An 18,421-nucleotide genomic window follows, 5' to 3' on the forward strand; every position below is an offset into this window, starting at 1 on the left:
CGGCACAGTGATCTAGATCGTTGTGGTGATCTAGAATGATGTGGCGATCTGGATCGGCGATTAGGTGACGAAACCTGAAGTGTTGATTCATGATGAACATCCCCCCGGTGACGCTGTTGTAGCCAGCTCCGTCCGGTTCAATGAACTGTGGGGAGACAGTTGGCTGGTTGAACGTGGTTGGCCAGGCTCCAAACAAACTGAGACAGTCGAGGGGATATGTACCGATGATCTGGATGATAGTGTCGATCTAAGGTCCCCTGGTAGTGTAGATGGGACAGGCAATGATGAATTATCGATCACAACCACCCGCGAGTGATCTGACGCTATGGAAGGAGGTGATTGATGGGTACGTAATAGGTGCCGAACGTCCTCAGATAAGTAAGAATCTGATGAAGCGTAAAAAAATCCTCTTGAACCACAGACATCGCTCTCTTGCGTGAAGGTACGATTTTCTGTCACTGTAACTTGATACGCTTGGCGGGAGTGGGATCAGATTCTGTTGATTTCCTGTCCTTATTGGCGATTCTCTGGGAGCAAACACAATCCTCATCTTTTAGTGAATTACACTTGCCACATTGTTTGTTCCAGTTACATTGTCCAATACAGTCACTGCAAGACGAGTGAGGGTCGAGGGACGAATAATTTGTCTTGCATTGAGCACAAACTTTCCTTTCCTTGACTGATTATTAGTTTTCTCCATGATGTTAGTGTGAAATAATGTCCTTTATATACAGCACGTCCACACAGTCCTGTGACAAGAAAGAGAATGATCATTCAAGGTAGTCACGTGGGCAATTAGTGGAGCATGCTGCAAGCTTTATTAGGAACTAAGAAGCTAATTAAGGAGAGCAGCATGGAGTGCACAGGTGAATGGACAAGGAGGCCTATGGGAAAAAGTTTACAGTCGTTCCACTAAAAGTCGAAGCAAGAGAGAGAGGTGCAAGTCGTGAGATAGGATAAGTTTAAAAATTTAAATTTTTAAACTTTTTACCCCCAAAAATAAGACTTACCATCATATTTCAAGGGAGGACTTTTTAATACTCATCAGTTATAATTTAAACATGTTGAAAACACTCAAATCATTTCTGTACCAATAATTTGGAGGTTTTGTCAGATTTTTACTGGACTATTAACCAGCAGATCATCACCAGCTAAGGGAGGCAACTCTACACACCTGCAACAGATGAAATGGGTGCAAATAGGCCTCTTATTAGCCCACGTCGCCCTAAAACTATAAAACCAACCAACCAACAGATGAAAGGTTCAAAGTAAGAACAATAACAGTAAAACTAACTATACCTGTCTGGCATAGGTAATATTTCCTGACAAGGCCACACCTGGCTCTGTCACTCTTTCAAAGTAGTTCAAGATGCACCGCATCTTAGCATTCTGTGATGACCTGAAATAATTCAAAATCATATCTTACATGCCTTCAAAACTTACCAAACTAAATGGGAGACACAACCATTACTATATTTGACATTCTTATTGCCATATTCAGCGCATGGGCGCTTAAGAAAATAAAAAAGGGCGCTTATTAGTATACCCCTGGAAAGGGCACTAATTAGGAAGATATTCATAACAACACAAAGGAGTCAACAGTATATGTGGTTAAAGGATCAGACACACATTTTGTGTGACTAAAAGCGTTGCTAAACAAAAGTATTCACTGCATAGGATAGGGGTTGGGGGGGCATGGAAATGATATTTTCTAAGGGTGCCATGGGGCACCGGACAGTTAACTTAGGGGTTCGTTTATGAAAATAAGTGTGCTCAATCCTTTTGTGGATTCAATTAAACTTCAAACATCACAACAATTATGTCATTTCACTTTATTTTTAAATAAATCAGTAAACATAATGTAAACCTGTAAACTTGAGAGCTAGATTTCCTGAAAACTGTCATAACCTATAAACTAACCCACAAACTGTGTTATCATCCAAAACAGGATTTCCTATCATGCATATTGGCATTTAAAATGCTCACGCCCATGTTAAGCTGTGAGATTGAGAGTGCCAGCGATAAACAGTTTTGAATAATTTGAATTGGACAAATATATAGCATTTCCATATATCATGGTGTACTGCCAGGGCACATTGAACATATTTCATCCATGCCATTTCAATATTTTCGTAAATTATTTCAATCCCTGCAGCAGTCAGCAGTACACCAGTATTCACCCTGTAACCAAGCAAGTCTGGACCAGTCAAACCAGTGGTTGATAGCATGAGCACCAACACATGTGATCAGGTAAACGTGACCAACCAATCCATGCTATCTGCCTGTCACTACAAGGTTACCAGTTCTACACAGGGCTCCAAGTTCATATTTTGACATTGTTATTAGGTATGTTAAAATTAAAATTTACTAGCCAAACTTGAATGATAGTTGCCTTATAGATTTTCAGTTATTGTTCACATATTGTCAAATTTACTAAGTTCCACTATTAGAGATTACTGTTAATAAATATTTTGTAAATACTCTCTTAGACTCTAGCTGATCGCTAAATCACTTGTCGCTAAAATTGGCAATCATTATCAATAAATTCTTAAATAAATCAAAGTCGGAATTATTTATGATGAAAACTGGAATAAATGCCTTAATCTAATTGAATTTTTACCTGTTTCATATTATTTTGTTGCATCTCTCAAATTTTAATCGCACATGCGACCAATTCACAAGCAACTTGGAGCCATGCTACCTAATGTGGCAAGACACGACTTACATTGGGAGGTGTTTAAAGAAGTTGGTGAAGTTGATGACATTGAGCTTGGTCCATCGACTCCTCTCTCTCTCTGGGAACAGGCACAGGAAGGAGCAGGCCAAGATGGCTGCCACACATCTTTTAGAGAGAACACTACTGCCACCTGAAGCACACAAACACAACACGGTCAATACTTTCAAAAAAAATTTAAGTGTGTTGATTTTATATATAATTTTAATTCTGTAGTTGACGTGACATATATGCTCTTCTAAGAGCTGACTTCCATTGGAACAAAAGACATCATGGCCTGACACAACCCCTGTTCTGGTGCGACATGGAAATGGATTTCTCTACTTATTCCCTACTTGGGTTCCATGCCACTGGATCGATATCTTCAGCTCAGTGAAGAAACACAGAATGCTGTTCAGTAGGGCTGCAACAAATACACTATGTGGCGAATATGATACGTATCATGAATATGGGGTAACGAATACGAATAGTTATTCACGAATACAGTATTGTAGTTAAGTGATTGATGTACAATATGGAACGCCCATGTTGACAGTTTAGATTCGTCACAGCAATAACCAGTGATCTCATGACACTCAAATTTGGTATGTAATAGTTATAGTCGACAGTACCATGTGCGGCCTTGGCAAACTAACATGACATGCGCTACTGCAAGGCTTGTACGTATTCAATCCTTGCATATCTCACTTTCCAAAAGTACACAAGGGTTCAAGTAAAACATGCTCCCTTAAAAAATTGTAAATATTCATTAATATTCGGTTCTGGTGACCACGAATAACAAATTGAATTCATGAAGGGCTACGGTTCAAATAAACCGAATATGCGAGTGAATCATTACAGCCTTACTGTTCAGTATTTTCAAACATCCCACACCATTAAAAGGCACCGTTTTACCACTGAACTGATCTACACAGTATGTTTCTTCTAGAAAAATGGTGAAGTTCAGCTCTCTAAATGAACAACACACTCATTCTCCATACAAGACCAACTTGTCTTTGAAATGTTTACAAATTTAGATCCTAAATCATCAAAGGGCACATTCAACACTTGACTGACAATATATGAATTAGGTTTAAACAAGACGTCGTAAACAATTTAAGAATTTGGGTCTGGACAGACAGACATGTTATTCTTTATAAACTCATGATTTCATAAAACACAGTGGAAAGACCGCTATTAAGGCCAGGTCTAAAGGAAGGGGATTTGAATGAAGAACCAGCCACTCAAAACTTAAACATATCTCACTATATCTTTTGCATTAAACGTAAGTGCCATGTTCATGATAAATAAAGTACACTGCCAAAACCGCCAAGACTTTAATGTGCTAACATTCCATATCAGTTTGTAACAAACATGTTTCTCGCCATGTGCAGTCTTATACCACTAGTTGCAAACTTTATTTAGGACGCAATTTCTTTACTTTTGAACCACTGACATCAAAGATTTTGAGTACCCTTGGCCCACAAATATATATAATATACGAAAATCACTGTTCCACTGATATGAACACAGCTTGGTTCTAAACATGAATTAAATTTGGTTTTACTACATAGGACATAAGTAGGATTAGAAAACGAAACGTTTTTAACAACACAGGTACTGAGGGTGAGAGGGATTTACTTTGATCCCGCACTGAGTTGAGTTGAGTTGAGTTGAGTTGAGTTGAGCTGAGTTGTGTTTTACGTCGCATCAGCATTATTCCAGCCATATAGCGACGAGATCAAGTCTGCATTCACACACATATTAGATCCGACATTGAGCAACATATCAGCAGTATCATTGCAAGTCAGCCCAATGCTACAGAAAAGCATCAAGCAACACTAGCCCACTAATGGCTTGGTCAGCCAAGGAATCACTTGCAATGACTTTATTACATGCTGAATGGACAAAAATGAGTGAGTGAGTTTAGTTGTACGCCGTACTCAGCAATATTCCAGCTATATGATGGTGGTCTGTAAATAATTGAGTCTGGACCAGACAATCCAGTGATCAACAGCATGAGCATCAATCTACAATACAATGACATGTTTCACAGTTTGTATCCTTGATTTTTGGACACTAAACTTGCTGAGGAACATTCATTGTTTTGTTGCTGAACAACTGTAAAATGAGTCACTAACCCATACAAAACAAATGTATCTGAAACACAGTCATCATAGAAGTATTTACAATGTCTATGTAACACTGCCGTCCAAAAACTTATGATATCTGTTATAATCTGATGATAATTATAAGCGTCAAATTTGGAACACTATCACAATTTCCCTATTTCCTGCAAACACACAGTTTGATATCCTAGATAAATCCCTTGCAATATTCACAGGCTTCCCGATGATAAATGTCTTCCCTAGGTCCGGGGTAGCCTAGTGGTAAAAGCGTTTGCTTGTTGAACCAAAGGCCCCGGTTTGATTCTCCACACGGTCACAATTGATGCAGCCCATTTCTGGTGTCCCCCGCCATGATATTACTGGAATATTGCTAAAAGCGGTGTAGAACTCACATCCCTAGGTCAGTAGAGTCTGCCAGTTTGCTATTATTTTTCAGGCAAGTATTGAGATGTGCAAGATCCCAACAATGTTTGTAGATACAACACTAACATCCACACACACAACTACCATGACCAAATAGCGTAACTGACAAACTCACATTTCTGTTGTTCGCTGAATGTGAAATCTGGCGGCACCAAGTTCTCCGACTCCAGGACTAGATCACAGATTCCAGGAATCACTGTATACAGAAACTTGTCATTTTCTTCTTCTGTTGCCTTCCTTATAAATTTCCAAACACCAAACCATAAATAGGACTGGTCAATCTTGCTGCGTTTGTCTCTTTTGGACCTGGTCTTGTTCACCAAGCTGTTTGATGAGTTGGGAAGTCCGCCATCATACAGAACTGTATCATGGTTCGTTACGTATATAAGCTGCACGTGTCGCACAATGTCTTCAGCATCAAAGGCCTCTGATAAACAGTTCTCTTTCAGTTCGTTCAGAAGGACCTTGACCTCCTGCCAGTTTGGGAGGTCAGATGGAAAGATCGGACGGCTGAGATTCATGCTTTTGCTGTTAACAGCCTCTGGAATTAATGATAAAAAAATATTACTCATGATGTTATAGTCTGTTTGACTAGAAAGTGTCCCCATTTGAAATTGAAGCAGGTAACTGGTCTCGTGATGGTCTCCAACAAGCAACTATCGCATCAGCTCTGACTGTGATGCCACTGATGACAAAGTCACAGATGATACAGAATAGATTTTGAGATGCTCCCCTCCGCACCTGGCTATTTCAGTGGCTGCCGTGCACCCCTCCATCCCAACTGTCAACAATCATGTGTATAATGATGACAGTTTGTTAAACAACTTTTTCTGTGATGCATGACAATTCTAACAGCTGAAGAGGTGTTTGGGTATAGGTTATTCAAGAACATCTTGCCACGTAATATTTATTAACTACCTTTCTAAACTGATATATTTAGCAATTCATGGGGACACTTACTAGTCAAACAGACTGTAGTATTTGTTACGATATACCACTGCAGTTATCAATGTTTGTTTCCATTTATGATTGTTAGTGTCAATAACTCTAAAATAAAATAAAAAATTCAATGTTTATTGTAGAAAATTTCATACTTTATTGTGAGAGCTAATGTCACCTATGTCCGTCAATAAATGACATTAGTAACATTTAGGTCTGTCATAAAAGTGACATTAGCAACAATAATCATATGACAATTAAAAAGAGATAAATATCATTAGTTACAGCATAACCATCTCAACATGAACTCTCAGAAGTTGACCGCCTCCGTGGTGTAGTGGTTAGAGCGTCCGCCCGGAGAGCGGAAGGTCATGGGTTCGATCCCCAACCGTGTCATACCAAAAGACGTTAAAATACGGTACTTGTTGGTCCCTCCCTGGCGCTCGGCATTAATGGGTACAACAAGGACTGGTCGGCTTGGAGTCAGTATAATGTGTCTGAGTGGGGTATTCATGCTTCACTGGGGCATGGTATCTCAGTGAGCTAGCACTATAAAACCAGCTTAAGTCTGGGCTACTACAAGCAGCCTCACATACACACACACACGCATGCACATCGTCATATGAGCGAAATATTCTCAAGTGCGATGTAAACCCAATTTCACCTCACCTCACCGCACTCTCAGAAGTCAAGCTGCCAAACACGGTCACCCATCCAAGGATTCTCCGAGGTTGACCTTGCTTAACTTCAACTGATTCGTGACCTGACCTCTCCGCACAGGACCACACACCACCACCAAGCTAAATTAACTTTGCTTTGACAGTTGGTGTATATATATACATATGTCTTTCTTAAATCAAAATTCAATTTGTCGCAATTGGAGACACCTAAAACATATTCAGCGAAAAACATATCAATACGCTCAAGGCCTTTCAAACACAGAGCTGTTACAGTGTAAGCTCAGTGCAAGGACAAACTACGTTAACAAACATCATCCTCCCCTCGTAGTGTGTCAAATTTAACATAAGCCTGGAAGTCAGAGATATGTAAAATTCAAGATGGACTAGTGATGCTTCCATATCATCTAAGCTACTGGTCAATCACAACTCTGAAGCAGATCAGTTCTGCAGACTCTTCAAAATAGTCATTAATTTTTATCATCATTCTGATCATTGTCACACATGCACAAATAATTAACATTATAAATCACTTACAAATAGGGCTGGATAAAAAAGACTGATAATTGGAAATATCATCGATGGGAAGAATTATCAATGATCACGATATGTATCCACAATACCGTACATAAACTATTGTGATGACAGATAGTGTTTACTCCACAACTATGTACTAACACAATACACAGAAGCTACGTCTATATTCATGGGCTACTTCTGAATGTTCATGGCGCTGTCTCGTTAGTATCTATACATGATCCATGTATAAATGAGGCACCACTGATGTGAAATTCTTGGCACTTTGCCTTCTCCGATATCCATAGATAATCAATAATTAGTTATTAAGTTAACGATAATCAATCTCTATGTTCTACATCAACAGCCAGCCCTACTTACAAACACCTCAAAGTTTCTAATGCATAATCATGAAAACTTGAAGTGATATGTGAAGTATTTAAGGTAAGATGTCAGTCCGTGTACCCCTTTAATTTCATTCTAGTCAAATCCTATCACATGAATATATATTCCTCATCTGATAAGGACGACTTTAACATGTTTCTTTAATTGTATCTGAACATACTGAAAGACATATCCAACTTTTATAAGTGCCACTCAAAGAATTTTTCCCTTATTGTTAAAATTTTGGGGGGGATACGGGCGGAAGTCTTACCGTAGTTACGGACATGTTTACAATGAAGGGCATATAAACCACGTATAAAGTAAATAACAAACTATAATACACATTAGAAATGCCAAACCATGTTCTGGGCGTTCCGAAATAGCGGAAAGACCCTGAGGCCTCCGTATCCCTTTGTTTTTCCGGCGGTTGTTCATAATTGAACTTGACCCAATGAACAACTAAATCATTAAGCAGGATCTTGATTGATCTATCTTATCAATGTGTAGACTGTCCGCATGTTGTGCAACACAACTGAAATGTCAACGACTAACGAAAGACTTATTTTGAGAGCTTAGCCTGGCGACTGTAACTCACAAGGTCAAAGTTAACATTCACAGCAAACACAAGTCTGGGAATCCATGGGTCATAAATAGGGCCACCGCTGAAGACCACTTCGTTGTCTCGGATATTGAAAATCAAAATGACGATCTCAATAAGATGGGTGTAAGAATGATTGCGTTCTGTTTTTTGTCAGTCGATAAAAATGTGTCAACAACATGGGGCGTGTGAACAAATCTGCCTATCTAATCATGTTCATATTTGACAAATGTGTTTTGCATTGTTAGAAAGAAATTTCTGTGCCTAACTCGTAACATTGTCGTTTCGATATCTGATCATTACCCTCAATTAATGTTGATCATGTAAAACAGGAACTTTCAGCCTTTTTCGTCCATGTTTGTTGTCATATGCGCACGCACTTGTTCCCCGGAAGGGAGGTAACTCTAATGATACGCCAAACAACAAGCGCAGCGGACGATGTATTCAAAGGTTCAAATGAATGTCCGAAATCAACCAAAATATATGTGTAGCTATCAGGGAATGAATTTAACAATGTCGCCGAGTATCACCGAGTACCGCACATACCAAATGGATGAACATTTCTTCATGTGTCCAGCTGTTGAGAAATTAATCCAATATCTATCTATATGAACCCAGAATAGATTGGTGGAAACTATTAGGCACAAACTGTACTTGCGAAATCGCCACATTTTAATATGTATTGACATTTTTTTGTTTGAATCAAATTTAAAATATATACGGATTTCATCAATTTTGAACAAAAATATGAAGCATACCTGAAGCATATCATATAGGAATTTTATAAAAGTATCACTATTTAGCAGCGGAACTTAATTACTGTCTTTAAACACATTTGTTTTAAGATTTTACTCGTCCCAAAATACACATGCTCGCTGAAGTATACTGAGGGGTAACATAAACTAACGTACAACTGTATGTATTTTACTGATTTCAAACATGCAGAATATGTTTCACCTTTCACTCAAAGATATAATGAAAAATAAAATTTAATTCTTCGTTTTGTTGTTTAACGTTGCACTCCGCAATATCAAATCTGTATGGCGTCGGTCTGTGAATAATCGAGGTTGAATGGGTACCTCGTTACGATGAGAAAGTCACTATATAACGGTGTCCTCCCATTTGTGAGAACTCCCAGTTGTGAGACACGTTAATTAATGATTCAGTGCACATAGGTGGTGTTTCCACATCCCTACAATGAAAGTGGGATCAGCCCAGCCCAGCACCCACAGGAGGCATAGTTCATTGATGAGTTGGCTAATGAAATAGATTATCAAAGATTTTATTTAAATAGTTCATTGAATATTTTATTTATTCAGAAGAAAATGTAATTATGATAACACATTTTTATTGACTATTATGAAATTTGAAAGTCATTTTGGTTTAAACATATTATTATTTATGAAAATGAATTGAGATTGATGAAGTATTCCTGTTTATGTTAACACCGCTCCCATGCAACATAAAATATGAAATGAAATGGAGGATGTGACGTCATCGATATTGACTATTGCATCAATATATTTTTGAGTACATATAAATAAATTATATACAGATTACATCAAATACAACTATTCTCTAAGTAGTCATAATTAAAGACTTACAATTGTGTGTGTCTAACAATCTATTGTAGGAATGTAAATCAATCAAGTAAATTCTTTGTTTTCGTTCAAAAAATTGTCCAGGTTATAACGGGTAGTTGATATCCACAAGAGCAACATGCACTGTCTATTAAATGTTGTTATACTTATCGGCGTTTGGGTCGCTAGATCCGAGCCTGAAGCAGCAATGAACGATTTGAAAAAAACAAGAGACATAATTAAGATCAATATAAATCTTGTTTTCGGTTTTTGTAATTAGGTTCTAAAATTCTTTGATCCTGCATGATTCTTTGGAATTTGGTAGGGCATTCCATAAATTTGTTGTGTCGGGTAGAAAGGGTTTTGCATTAGGGGCATTTCGACTGTAAATTTCAGAGTTATTTCTTAAATTATAGCTTGTACTAGTTTCGGAGACGGAGTAAATCTGAGTAAATTAATTTCTCTTTGATCACGAAGATACCTACACAAAGTGTTTAATTATTAAAGACATTTACCTGAGTATGTTAATCAATTTATCTTATAAAGTTTCATTACGTTACCTCCAAAAGATTCACTTACATAGCAAATCAGTAATTAGCTAGGGTGAATCCATTCTATCAGACAGGGGAGTATGGTGTGTTTTCGTTGTTAATTACCGACTCCACTGTTGCATAACTGGGAGTGTCACAACTGGGAGTTCTCACAAATGGGAGTAGACCCATTATAACTCGGTGCGCCTAGTGGCTGCAAGAGTTGTATACTCCCCAGGGAGTTGAGATTGATAATACGTTGTCCCATTGAGATTGGCATCCATTGATAGAGGGGAAAATACTAGCGCCTTGAGCATGCTATCATGGAATACATATTTATACAAAAATCCATTATTAATTATAACCACTACAAGAGATATATTAGGATTCAGATATTAGGAAAATATAAATATAGAATATTAGTTTCATCATGTATCAGTAATAGCTTAGAGAAAGACTCCAGTCAAAAGTAGTAAAACTCATCTTACAGACATACTATTGAAACAGGTGTAAATTACGTCTGCACAATTTCACAGATGTTCAAATTTAAATCCTAGCCTAAGGTATCACAGACTCAAGCTGTTAGACAAACAGTAAGAAAAAGTTATGACTAGACGATTTAAAGAACTGCTTTAATAAAGTAAACATGTCATTGCCCATATTACAATAACATTAAGCAAACACCAATTTAGGGTCATTAAGACATGGCCCAAAGTAAACACATCTATTGTAATCCAAGCACCTATAATGGACACCTCAACTAAGGCTCGTTAAAGGTCACATGCAACCAAAAAATCAAACATAATTAAAACACAATTATCACTAATTCATGACATATAATATACATTGCTGGTTATGAAAAAACATATAGACATAATTATAAGCGTACAATCGCAAATCAAAAGTGCAATATTGTGTGCTTGGGTTTACTTCCCAAGAAACGAAGCAGCCGGGATACCGAACCCAGTCAGAGCGGGTGGGTGTGCACTCAAGTGTAACGGCTGGTTCGTTTGCAGATGCCCTCACGGCTCATTGTGTGTGTATATATAGAGATGTTGGGTTTTGTAAATACATGCTCATTTTTTTGTGTATAACATTTTGCAGTCAACAGACATCATAACATGTCATGTGTTCAAGTATCACACCTGCCTGTCTGTGTAATTACATAATGTGACAGAGACCGAACTCGGGCCATAAATCAGTGCGTTTTGTTTATGGTGTATAGCCTGATTGGTGTTAAGTTCAAATTGCATGTGGTCAGTGATCCCAGTTGTGTATTGAATATTGTCATTAGCAGACAGGCAGGCAGACACACAGGTGTCAATAAAACAAGACATTGAGTTTTGTCTGTGACAACGACATATCTATATCACAGTTAGAAATTCTGTCAATGCTAAATAATGACATTGCTTTGAAGTATCGAACTGAGAAAGTGACTCGGTAAGAAGAACGTGTGGTGAAATAGACAAATGAAATTATATAAACAGTTTATTTACTGTCATAACATATAAAAAGCTCGCCCCTGTGAGATATCAACAAAACATTAGGAAAATAGCTCACACCAAAGCCTTCACCGAGTATTCACCGGACAGACCTCTTCCAAGTTGCGCGAACCTATTTCACTGCGCACGTGCTATGAGCGCAGCCCAGCTGTTGAAACCAGTTTTCCCCGAAAAGTCGGTATGGTCGCACAATTTTGTGAGACTTATTATCTGGCATACTAAAGTATTGTCTGTTAGCTGTGAGCGGTATTCCAGCTTTATGACGACCGTTTGGGAATGGTCGAGCCTGGACCAGAAAATCCATTGATTCACATCATGAGAATCGATCTGTGCAATTGGCAACCCGATCCCGTTAGTTGCCTCTTACGACAAGTAATGGTTGATGAAGACCAATTCTATCCCGGATCTAGACGGGCTGATATAGTAAGTACATCCAGACTGTACCCTTATTTACCAAGAGTTCATTTTTATGATGAATACATTCACTTGAGAGGAAGACATTTCATGCGCTTTCTCATATATCCCTTGTTTAAATGTTTCTATTTGAAGTTGGCAAAAATAGTACTGACTACTGACAAAGAAAACATTGTATCATTCTCTTCATTTAATGAGTGAGTGAATTCAGTTTTACGGCGCATTTAGCAATATTCCAGCAACATTCCAGGGACACCAGCAATTGTAACACTTTTTCTCGGACATATGTCAAGGTCGTCAATATATGGCCACCTGGGCAGAGTATGTCCATGAGAACTGCCCACCTACGCAGATTATGTCCGTGAGAACTGCAGACCGATGCAGACTGATTATAGTCGCTTATCTGCCTTTAAAATCAGACAGGACAGACAAACAGGGGACAGCCGGCAGACAGCAAAGAGAGCGCGGACAGACGAAAAGAAAGGCAGGGAAAGGACAGGAACGGACGAACTGACAAGTCAACCCATCCCACCTGCTACCCAAATGACAGCCTCACATCGCCGCCTTCCTCTAGTAGCCTCCGCCAGACTCTGTAAGCTGTGTGTAAAGTGACAGCCTCACATCGCCGCCTTCCTCTAGTAGCCTCCGCCGGACTCTGTAAGCTGTGTGTAAAGTGACAGCCTCACATCGCCGCCTTCCTCTAGTAGCCTCCGCCGGACTCTGTAAGCTGTGTGTAAAGTGTTCGTCATGCACCGACAGTTGTACTGCACATGTAAGCGCGTTTATGTGTGTCGCCAGGGGAACTAGCTCATAATTGGACGAACAATGCGTTGATGAAGACGAACGAATAGGTTGAGTTCAGACTTCTTTAGTAGACTATACAGTACATGATAAACAAGTATACATAAATGAGGTGAGCGGAGTTCCAGCTCAATACCAGGGCGTTTCCTACGAGCGGCATTATCCTGCTCGCGGTCGTCCCTATACACAGACAGTCGGAATACCGGACTCCTTGACAATATAGATGTGAGCTTATTCTAGTATACATTTTTTTCTCTCACAACAATGGACATACAGAGAAACAATAGCACTTGACCAGTTGATGTGATGGCAGACACGACCAAGGGGGTGACCAATAAAGGCCGTAAATGTCATGTGAAAGTGACAGTGGTACAGGGTGGCTGACAAGACGGTGAACACTGCGGTAGTGATAAGGATTAAAAATACAGATTAGCGTCATATAAATAATTACAATTAAGTCTCACATGACTTGCAATGGCTACAATTTTTTGGTTTTAGAAATATTTGGACGATGGCTGTCCTGAAGTAGACGCTATGGCAGTACAGTGAGAAATAAAACACTCATTTTGATAATGGCCGTGAGTTGCTATATGTTAGCATCTGATGGGCATGTGTGTCTGGGAGCCATGAGGTGTACCTGTATGTTAGCATCTAATGGACATGTGTGTCTGGGAGCCATGAGGTGGAGCTGTATGTTAGCATCTGATGGGCATGTGTGTCTGGGAGCCATGAGGTGTAGCTGTATGTTACCATCTGATAGGGATGTGTGTCTGGGGGCTGTGAGGTGTAGCTGTATGTTAGCATCTGATGGGCATGTGTGTCTGGGGGCTGCGAGGTGTAGCTGTATGTTAGCATCTGTTGGGCATGTGTGTCTGGGAGCCATGAGGTGCAGCTGTATGTTAGCATCTGATGGGCATGTGTGTCTGGGAGCCATGAGGTGCAGCTGTATGTTAGCATCTGATGGGCATGTGTGTCTGGGAGCCATGATGTGTACCTGTATGTTAGCATCTGATGGGCATGTGTGTCTGGGAGCCATGAGGTGTAGCTGTATGTTAGCATCTGATGGGGCATGTGTGTCTGGGAGCCATGAGATGTGGCTTTATGTTAGCATCTAATGGACATGTGTGTCTGGGGGCTGTGAGGTGTAGCTGTATGTTAGCATCTGATGGGCATGTGTGTCTGGGGGCTTTGAGGTGTAGCTGTATGTTAGCATCTGATGGGCATGTGTGTCTGGGGGCTGTGAGGTGTAGCTGTATGTTAGCATCTGATGGGCATGTGTGTCTTGGAGCCATGAGGTGTAGCTGTATGTTAGCATCTGATGGGCATGTGTGTCTGGGAGCCATGATGTGTACCTGTATGTTAGCATCTGATGGGCATGTGTGTCTGGGTGCCATGAGGTGGAGCTGTATGTTAGCATCTGATGGGCGTGTGTGTCTGGGAGCCATGAGGTGCAGCTGTATGTTAGCATCTGATGGACATGTGTGTATGGAAGCCATGAGGTAGAGCTGTATGTTAGCATCTGATGGGCATGTGTGTCTGGGAGCCATGAGGTGTACCTGTATGTTAGCATCTGATGGGCATGTGTGTCTGGGAGCCATGAGGTGTACCTGTATGTTAGCATCTGATGGGCATGTGTGTCTGGGAGCCATGAGGTGCAGCTGTATGTTAGCATCTGATGGGCATGTGTGTCTGGGAGCCATGAGGTGTACCTGTATGTTAGCATCTGATGGACATGTGTGTATGGAAGCCATGAGGTAGAGCTGTATGTTAGCATCTGATGGGCATGTGTGTCTGGGTGCCATGAGGTGTACCTGTATGTTAGCATCTGATGGGCATGTGTGTCTGGGAGCCATGAGGTGTACCTGTATGTTAGCATCTGATGGGCATGTGTGTCTGGGAGCCATGAGGTGCAGCTGTATGTTAGCATCTGATGGGCATGTGTGTCTGGGGGCTGTGAGGTGTAGCTGTATGTTAGCATCTGATGGGCATGTGTGTCTGGGGGCTGTGAGGTGTAGCTGTATGTTAGCATCTGTTGGGCATGTGTGTCTGGGAGCCATGAGGTGCAGCTGTATGTTAGCATCTGATGGGCATGTGTGTCTGGGGGCTGTGAGGTGTAGCTGTATGTTAGCATCTGATGGGGCATGTGTGTCTGGGAGCCATGAGATGTGGCTTTATGTTAGCATCTAATGGACATGTGTGTCTGGGGGCTGTGAGGTGTACCTGTATGTTAGCATCTGATGGGCATGTGTGTCTGTGAGCCATGAGGTGTACCTGTATGTTAGCATCTGATGGGCATGTGTGTCTGGGGGCTGTGAGGTGTAGCTGTATGTTAGCATCTGATGGGCATGTGTGTCTGTGAGCCATGAGGTGCAGCTGTATGTTAGCATCTGATGGGCATGTGTGTCTGGGGGCTGTGAGGTGTAGCTGTATGTTAGCATCTGATGGGCATGTGTGTCTGGGGGCTGTGAGGTGCAGCTGTATGTTAGCATCTGATGGGCATGTGTGTCTGTGAGCCATGAGGTGCAGCTGTATGTTAGCATCTGATGGGGCATGTGTGTCTGGGGGCTGTGAGGTGTAGCTGTATGTTAGCATCTGATGGGGCATGTGTGTCTGGGGGCTGTGAGGTGTGGCTTTATGTTAGCATCTAATGGGCATGTGTGTCTGGGAGCAATGAGGTGTAGCTGTATGTTAGCATCTGATGGGCATGTGTGTCTGGGGACTGTGAGGTGTAGCTGTATGTTAGCATCTGATGGGGCATGTGTGTCTGGGGGCTGTGAGGTGTGGCTTTATGTTAGCATCTAATGGGCATGTGTGTCTGGGGGCTGTGAGGTGTAGCTGTATGTTAGCATCTGATGGACGTGTGTGTCTGGGGGCTGTGAGGTGTAGCTGTATGTTAGCTTCTGATGGACGTGTGTGTCTGGGAGCTGTGAGGTGTAGCTGTATGTTAGCATCTGATGGACATGTGTGTCTGGGAGCCATGAGGTGCAGCTGTATGTTAGCATCTGATGGGCATGTGTGTCTGGGGGCTGTGAGGTGTAGGTGTATGTTAACATCTGATGGGCATGTGTGTCTGGGGACTGTGAGGTGTAGCTGTATGTTAGCATCTGATGGGCATGTGTGTCTGTGAGCCATGAGGTGTAGCTGTATGTTAGCATCTGATGGGCATGTGTGTCTGGGGACTGTGAGGTGTAGCTGTATGTTAGCATCTGATGGGGCATGTGTGTCGGGGAGCCATGAGATGTGGCTTTATGTTAGCATCTGATGGGCATGTGTGTCTGGGGGCTGGAGGTGTAGCTGTATGTTAGCATCTGATGGGCGTGTGTGTCTGGGGGCTGTGAGGTAGAGCTGTATGTTAGCATCTGATGGGCATGTGTGTCTGTGAGCCATGAGGTGCAGCTGTATGTTAGTATCTGATGGGCATGTGTGTCTTGGAGCCATGAGGTGGAGCTGTATGTTAGCTTCTGATAGGGTTGTGTTTCTGGGAGCCATGAGGTAGAGCTGTATGTTAGCATCTGATGGGCATGTGTGTCTGGGAGCCATTAGGTGCAGCTGTATGTTAGCATCTGATGGGCATGTGTGTCTGGGTGCCATGAGGTGGAGCTGTATGTTAGCTTCTGATAGGGTTGTGTGTCTGGGAGCCATGAGGTAGAGCTGTATGTTAGCATCTAATGGGCATGTGTGTCTGGTGGCTGTGAGGTGTAGCTGTATGTTAGCTTCTGATAGGGTTGTTTTTCTGGGAACCATGTGGTGGAGCTGTATGTTAGGATCTGATGGGCATGTGTGTCTGGGTGCCATGAGGTGGAGCTGTATGTTAGCTTCTGATAGGGTTGTGTTTCTGGGAGCCATGAGGTAGAGCTGTATGTTAGCATCTGATGGGCATGTGTGTCTGGGAGCCATGAGGTGCAGCTGTATGTTAGCATCTGATGGGCATGTGTGTCTGGGTGCCATGAGGTGGAGCTGTATGTTAGCTTCTGATAGGGTTGTGTGTCTGGGAGCCATGAGGTAGAGCTGTATGTTAGCATCTAATGGGCATGTGTGTCTGGTGGCTGTGAGGTGTAGCTGTATGTTAGCTTCTGATAGGGTTGTTTTTCTGGGAACCATGTGGTGGAGCTGTATGTTAGGATCTGATGGGCATGTGTGTCTGGGTGCCATGAGGTGGAGCTGTATGTTAGCTTCTGATAGGGTTGTGTTTCTGGGAGCCATGAGGTAGAGCTGTATGTTAGCATCTAATGGGCATGTGTGTCTTGGGTCTGTGAGGTGTAGCTGTATGTTAGCTTCTGATAGGGTTGTTTTTCTGGGAACCATGTGGTGGAGCTGTATGTTAGCATCTGATGGGCATGTGTGTCTGGGTGCCATGAGGTGTAGCTGTATGTTAGCTTCTGATAGGGTTGTTTTTCTGGGAACCATGTGGTGGAGCTGTATGTTAGCATCTGATGGGCATGTGTGTCTGGGTGCCATGAGGTGTAGCTGTATGTTAGCTTCTGATAGGGTTGTGTTTCTGGGAGCCATGAGGTGTAGCTGTATGTTAGCATCTGATGGGGTTGTGTGTCTGTGAGCCATGAGGTGTAGCTGTATGTTAGCATCTGATGGGGTTGTGTGTCTGGGTGCCATGAGGTGTAGCTGTATGTTAGCATCTGATGGGGTTGTGTTTCTGGGAGCCATGAGGTGTAGCTGTATGTTAGCATCTGATGGGCATGTGTGTCTGGGAGCCATGAGGTGCAGCTGTATGTTAGCTTCTGATAGGGTTGTGTTTCTGGGAGCCATGAGGTGTAGCTGTATGTTAGCATCTGATGGGCATGTGTTTTGGATGGTCGTGAAGTGTGTTTCTTGGTTCTGTATTCCTAAGTACAATGTTCTAGGGCAACCAGACAATGTCTATATGTTAAAGTATGTCCGTACTGAAATACGTCATAGGTTGCAATTCAATATATCTCTGTAAACAGACAAGGGAAGAGAAGTTGGAGATTGACAAATGAGAGCCTTGCTATGTTTTTAATGATGTAGGTTTTTTTTAATTTCACCAAGATGATCCTCTCAGACAGAAGGTGGTTAAAGTCCGTGAGGATGCCGGGTTCTTCAATGATGGCTGCCGGGCTGGCAGAGGTACTCACAGTACTACTCAGTACCTCAATGTACCGCAGGTAGACATGTCAATGTACCTTATAATTAGTATGACTGAAACATCGTAGTGCTAAAGGGAGACTGGACGTGTGCC

General features: G+C 41.6%; 1 protein-coding gene across 1 annotated transcript in view; it reads right to left on the reverse strand.

Annotated features, from left to right (window-relative positions):
* Positions 1-8,767, reverse strand: part of LOC124272000 — a 29,455-nt gene extending 20,688 nt beyond the window's left edge. The window contains 4 exon segments of the mRNA XM_046707171.1: positions 1,300-1,399; positions 2,726-2,867; positions 5,381-5,806; positions 8,683-8,767. Of these exon segments, the coding sequence (XP_046563127.1) occupies positions 1,300-1,399; positions 2,726-2,867; positions 5,381-5,786 (648 nt within the window). The 5' untranslated portion in view covers positions 5,787-5,806; positions 8,683-8,767.
* Between the last annotated feature and the right edge of the window lie 9,654 nt (positions 8,768-18,421).

Source organism: Haliotis rubra, unplaced genomic scaffold (assembly GCF_003918875.1).
Source record: "Haliotis rubra isolate DU_JTF1 unplaced genomic scaffold, ASM391887v1 Scf1650, whole genome shotgun sequence".
Classification (NCBI taxonomy): domain Eukaryota; kingdom Metazoa; phylum Mollusca; class Gastropoda; order Lepetellida; family Haliotidae; genus Haliotis; species Haliotis rubra.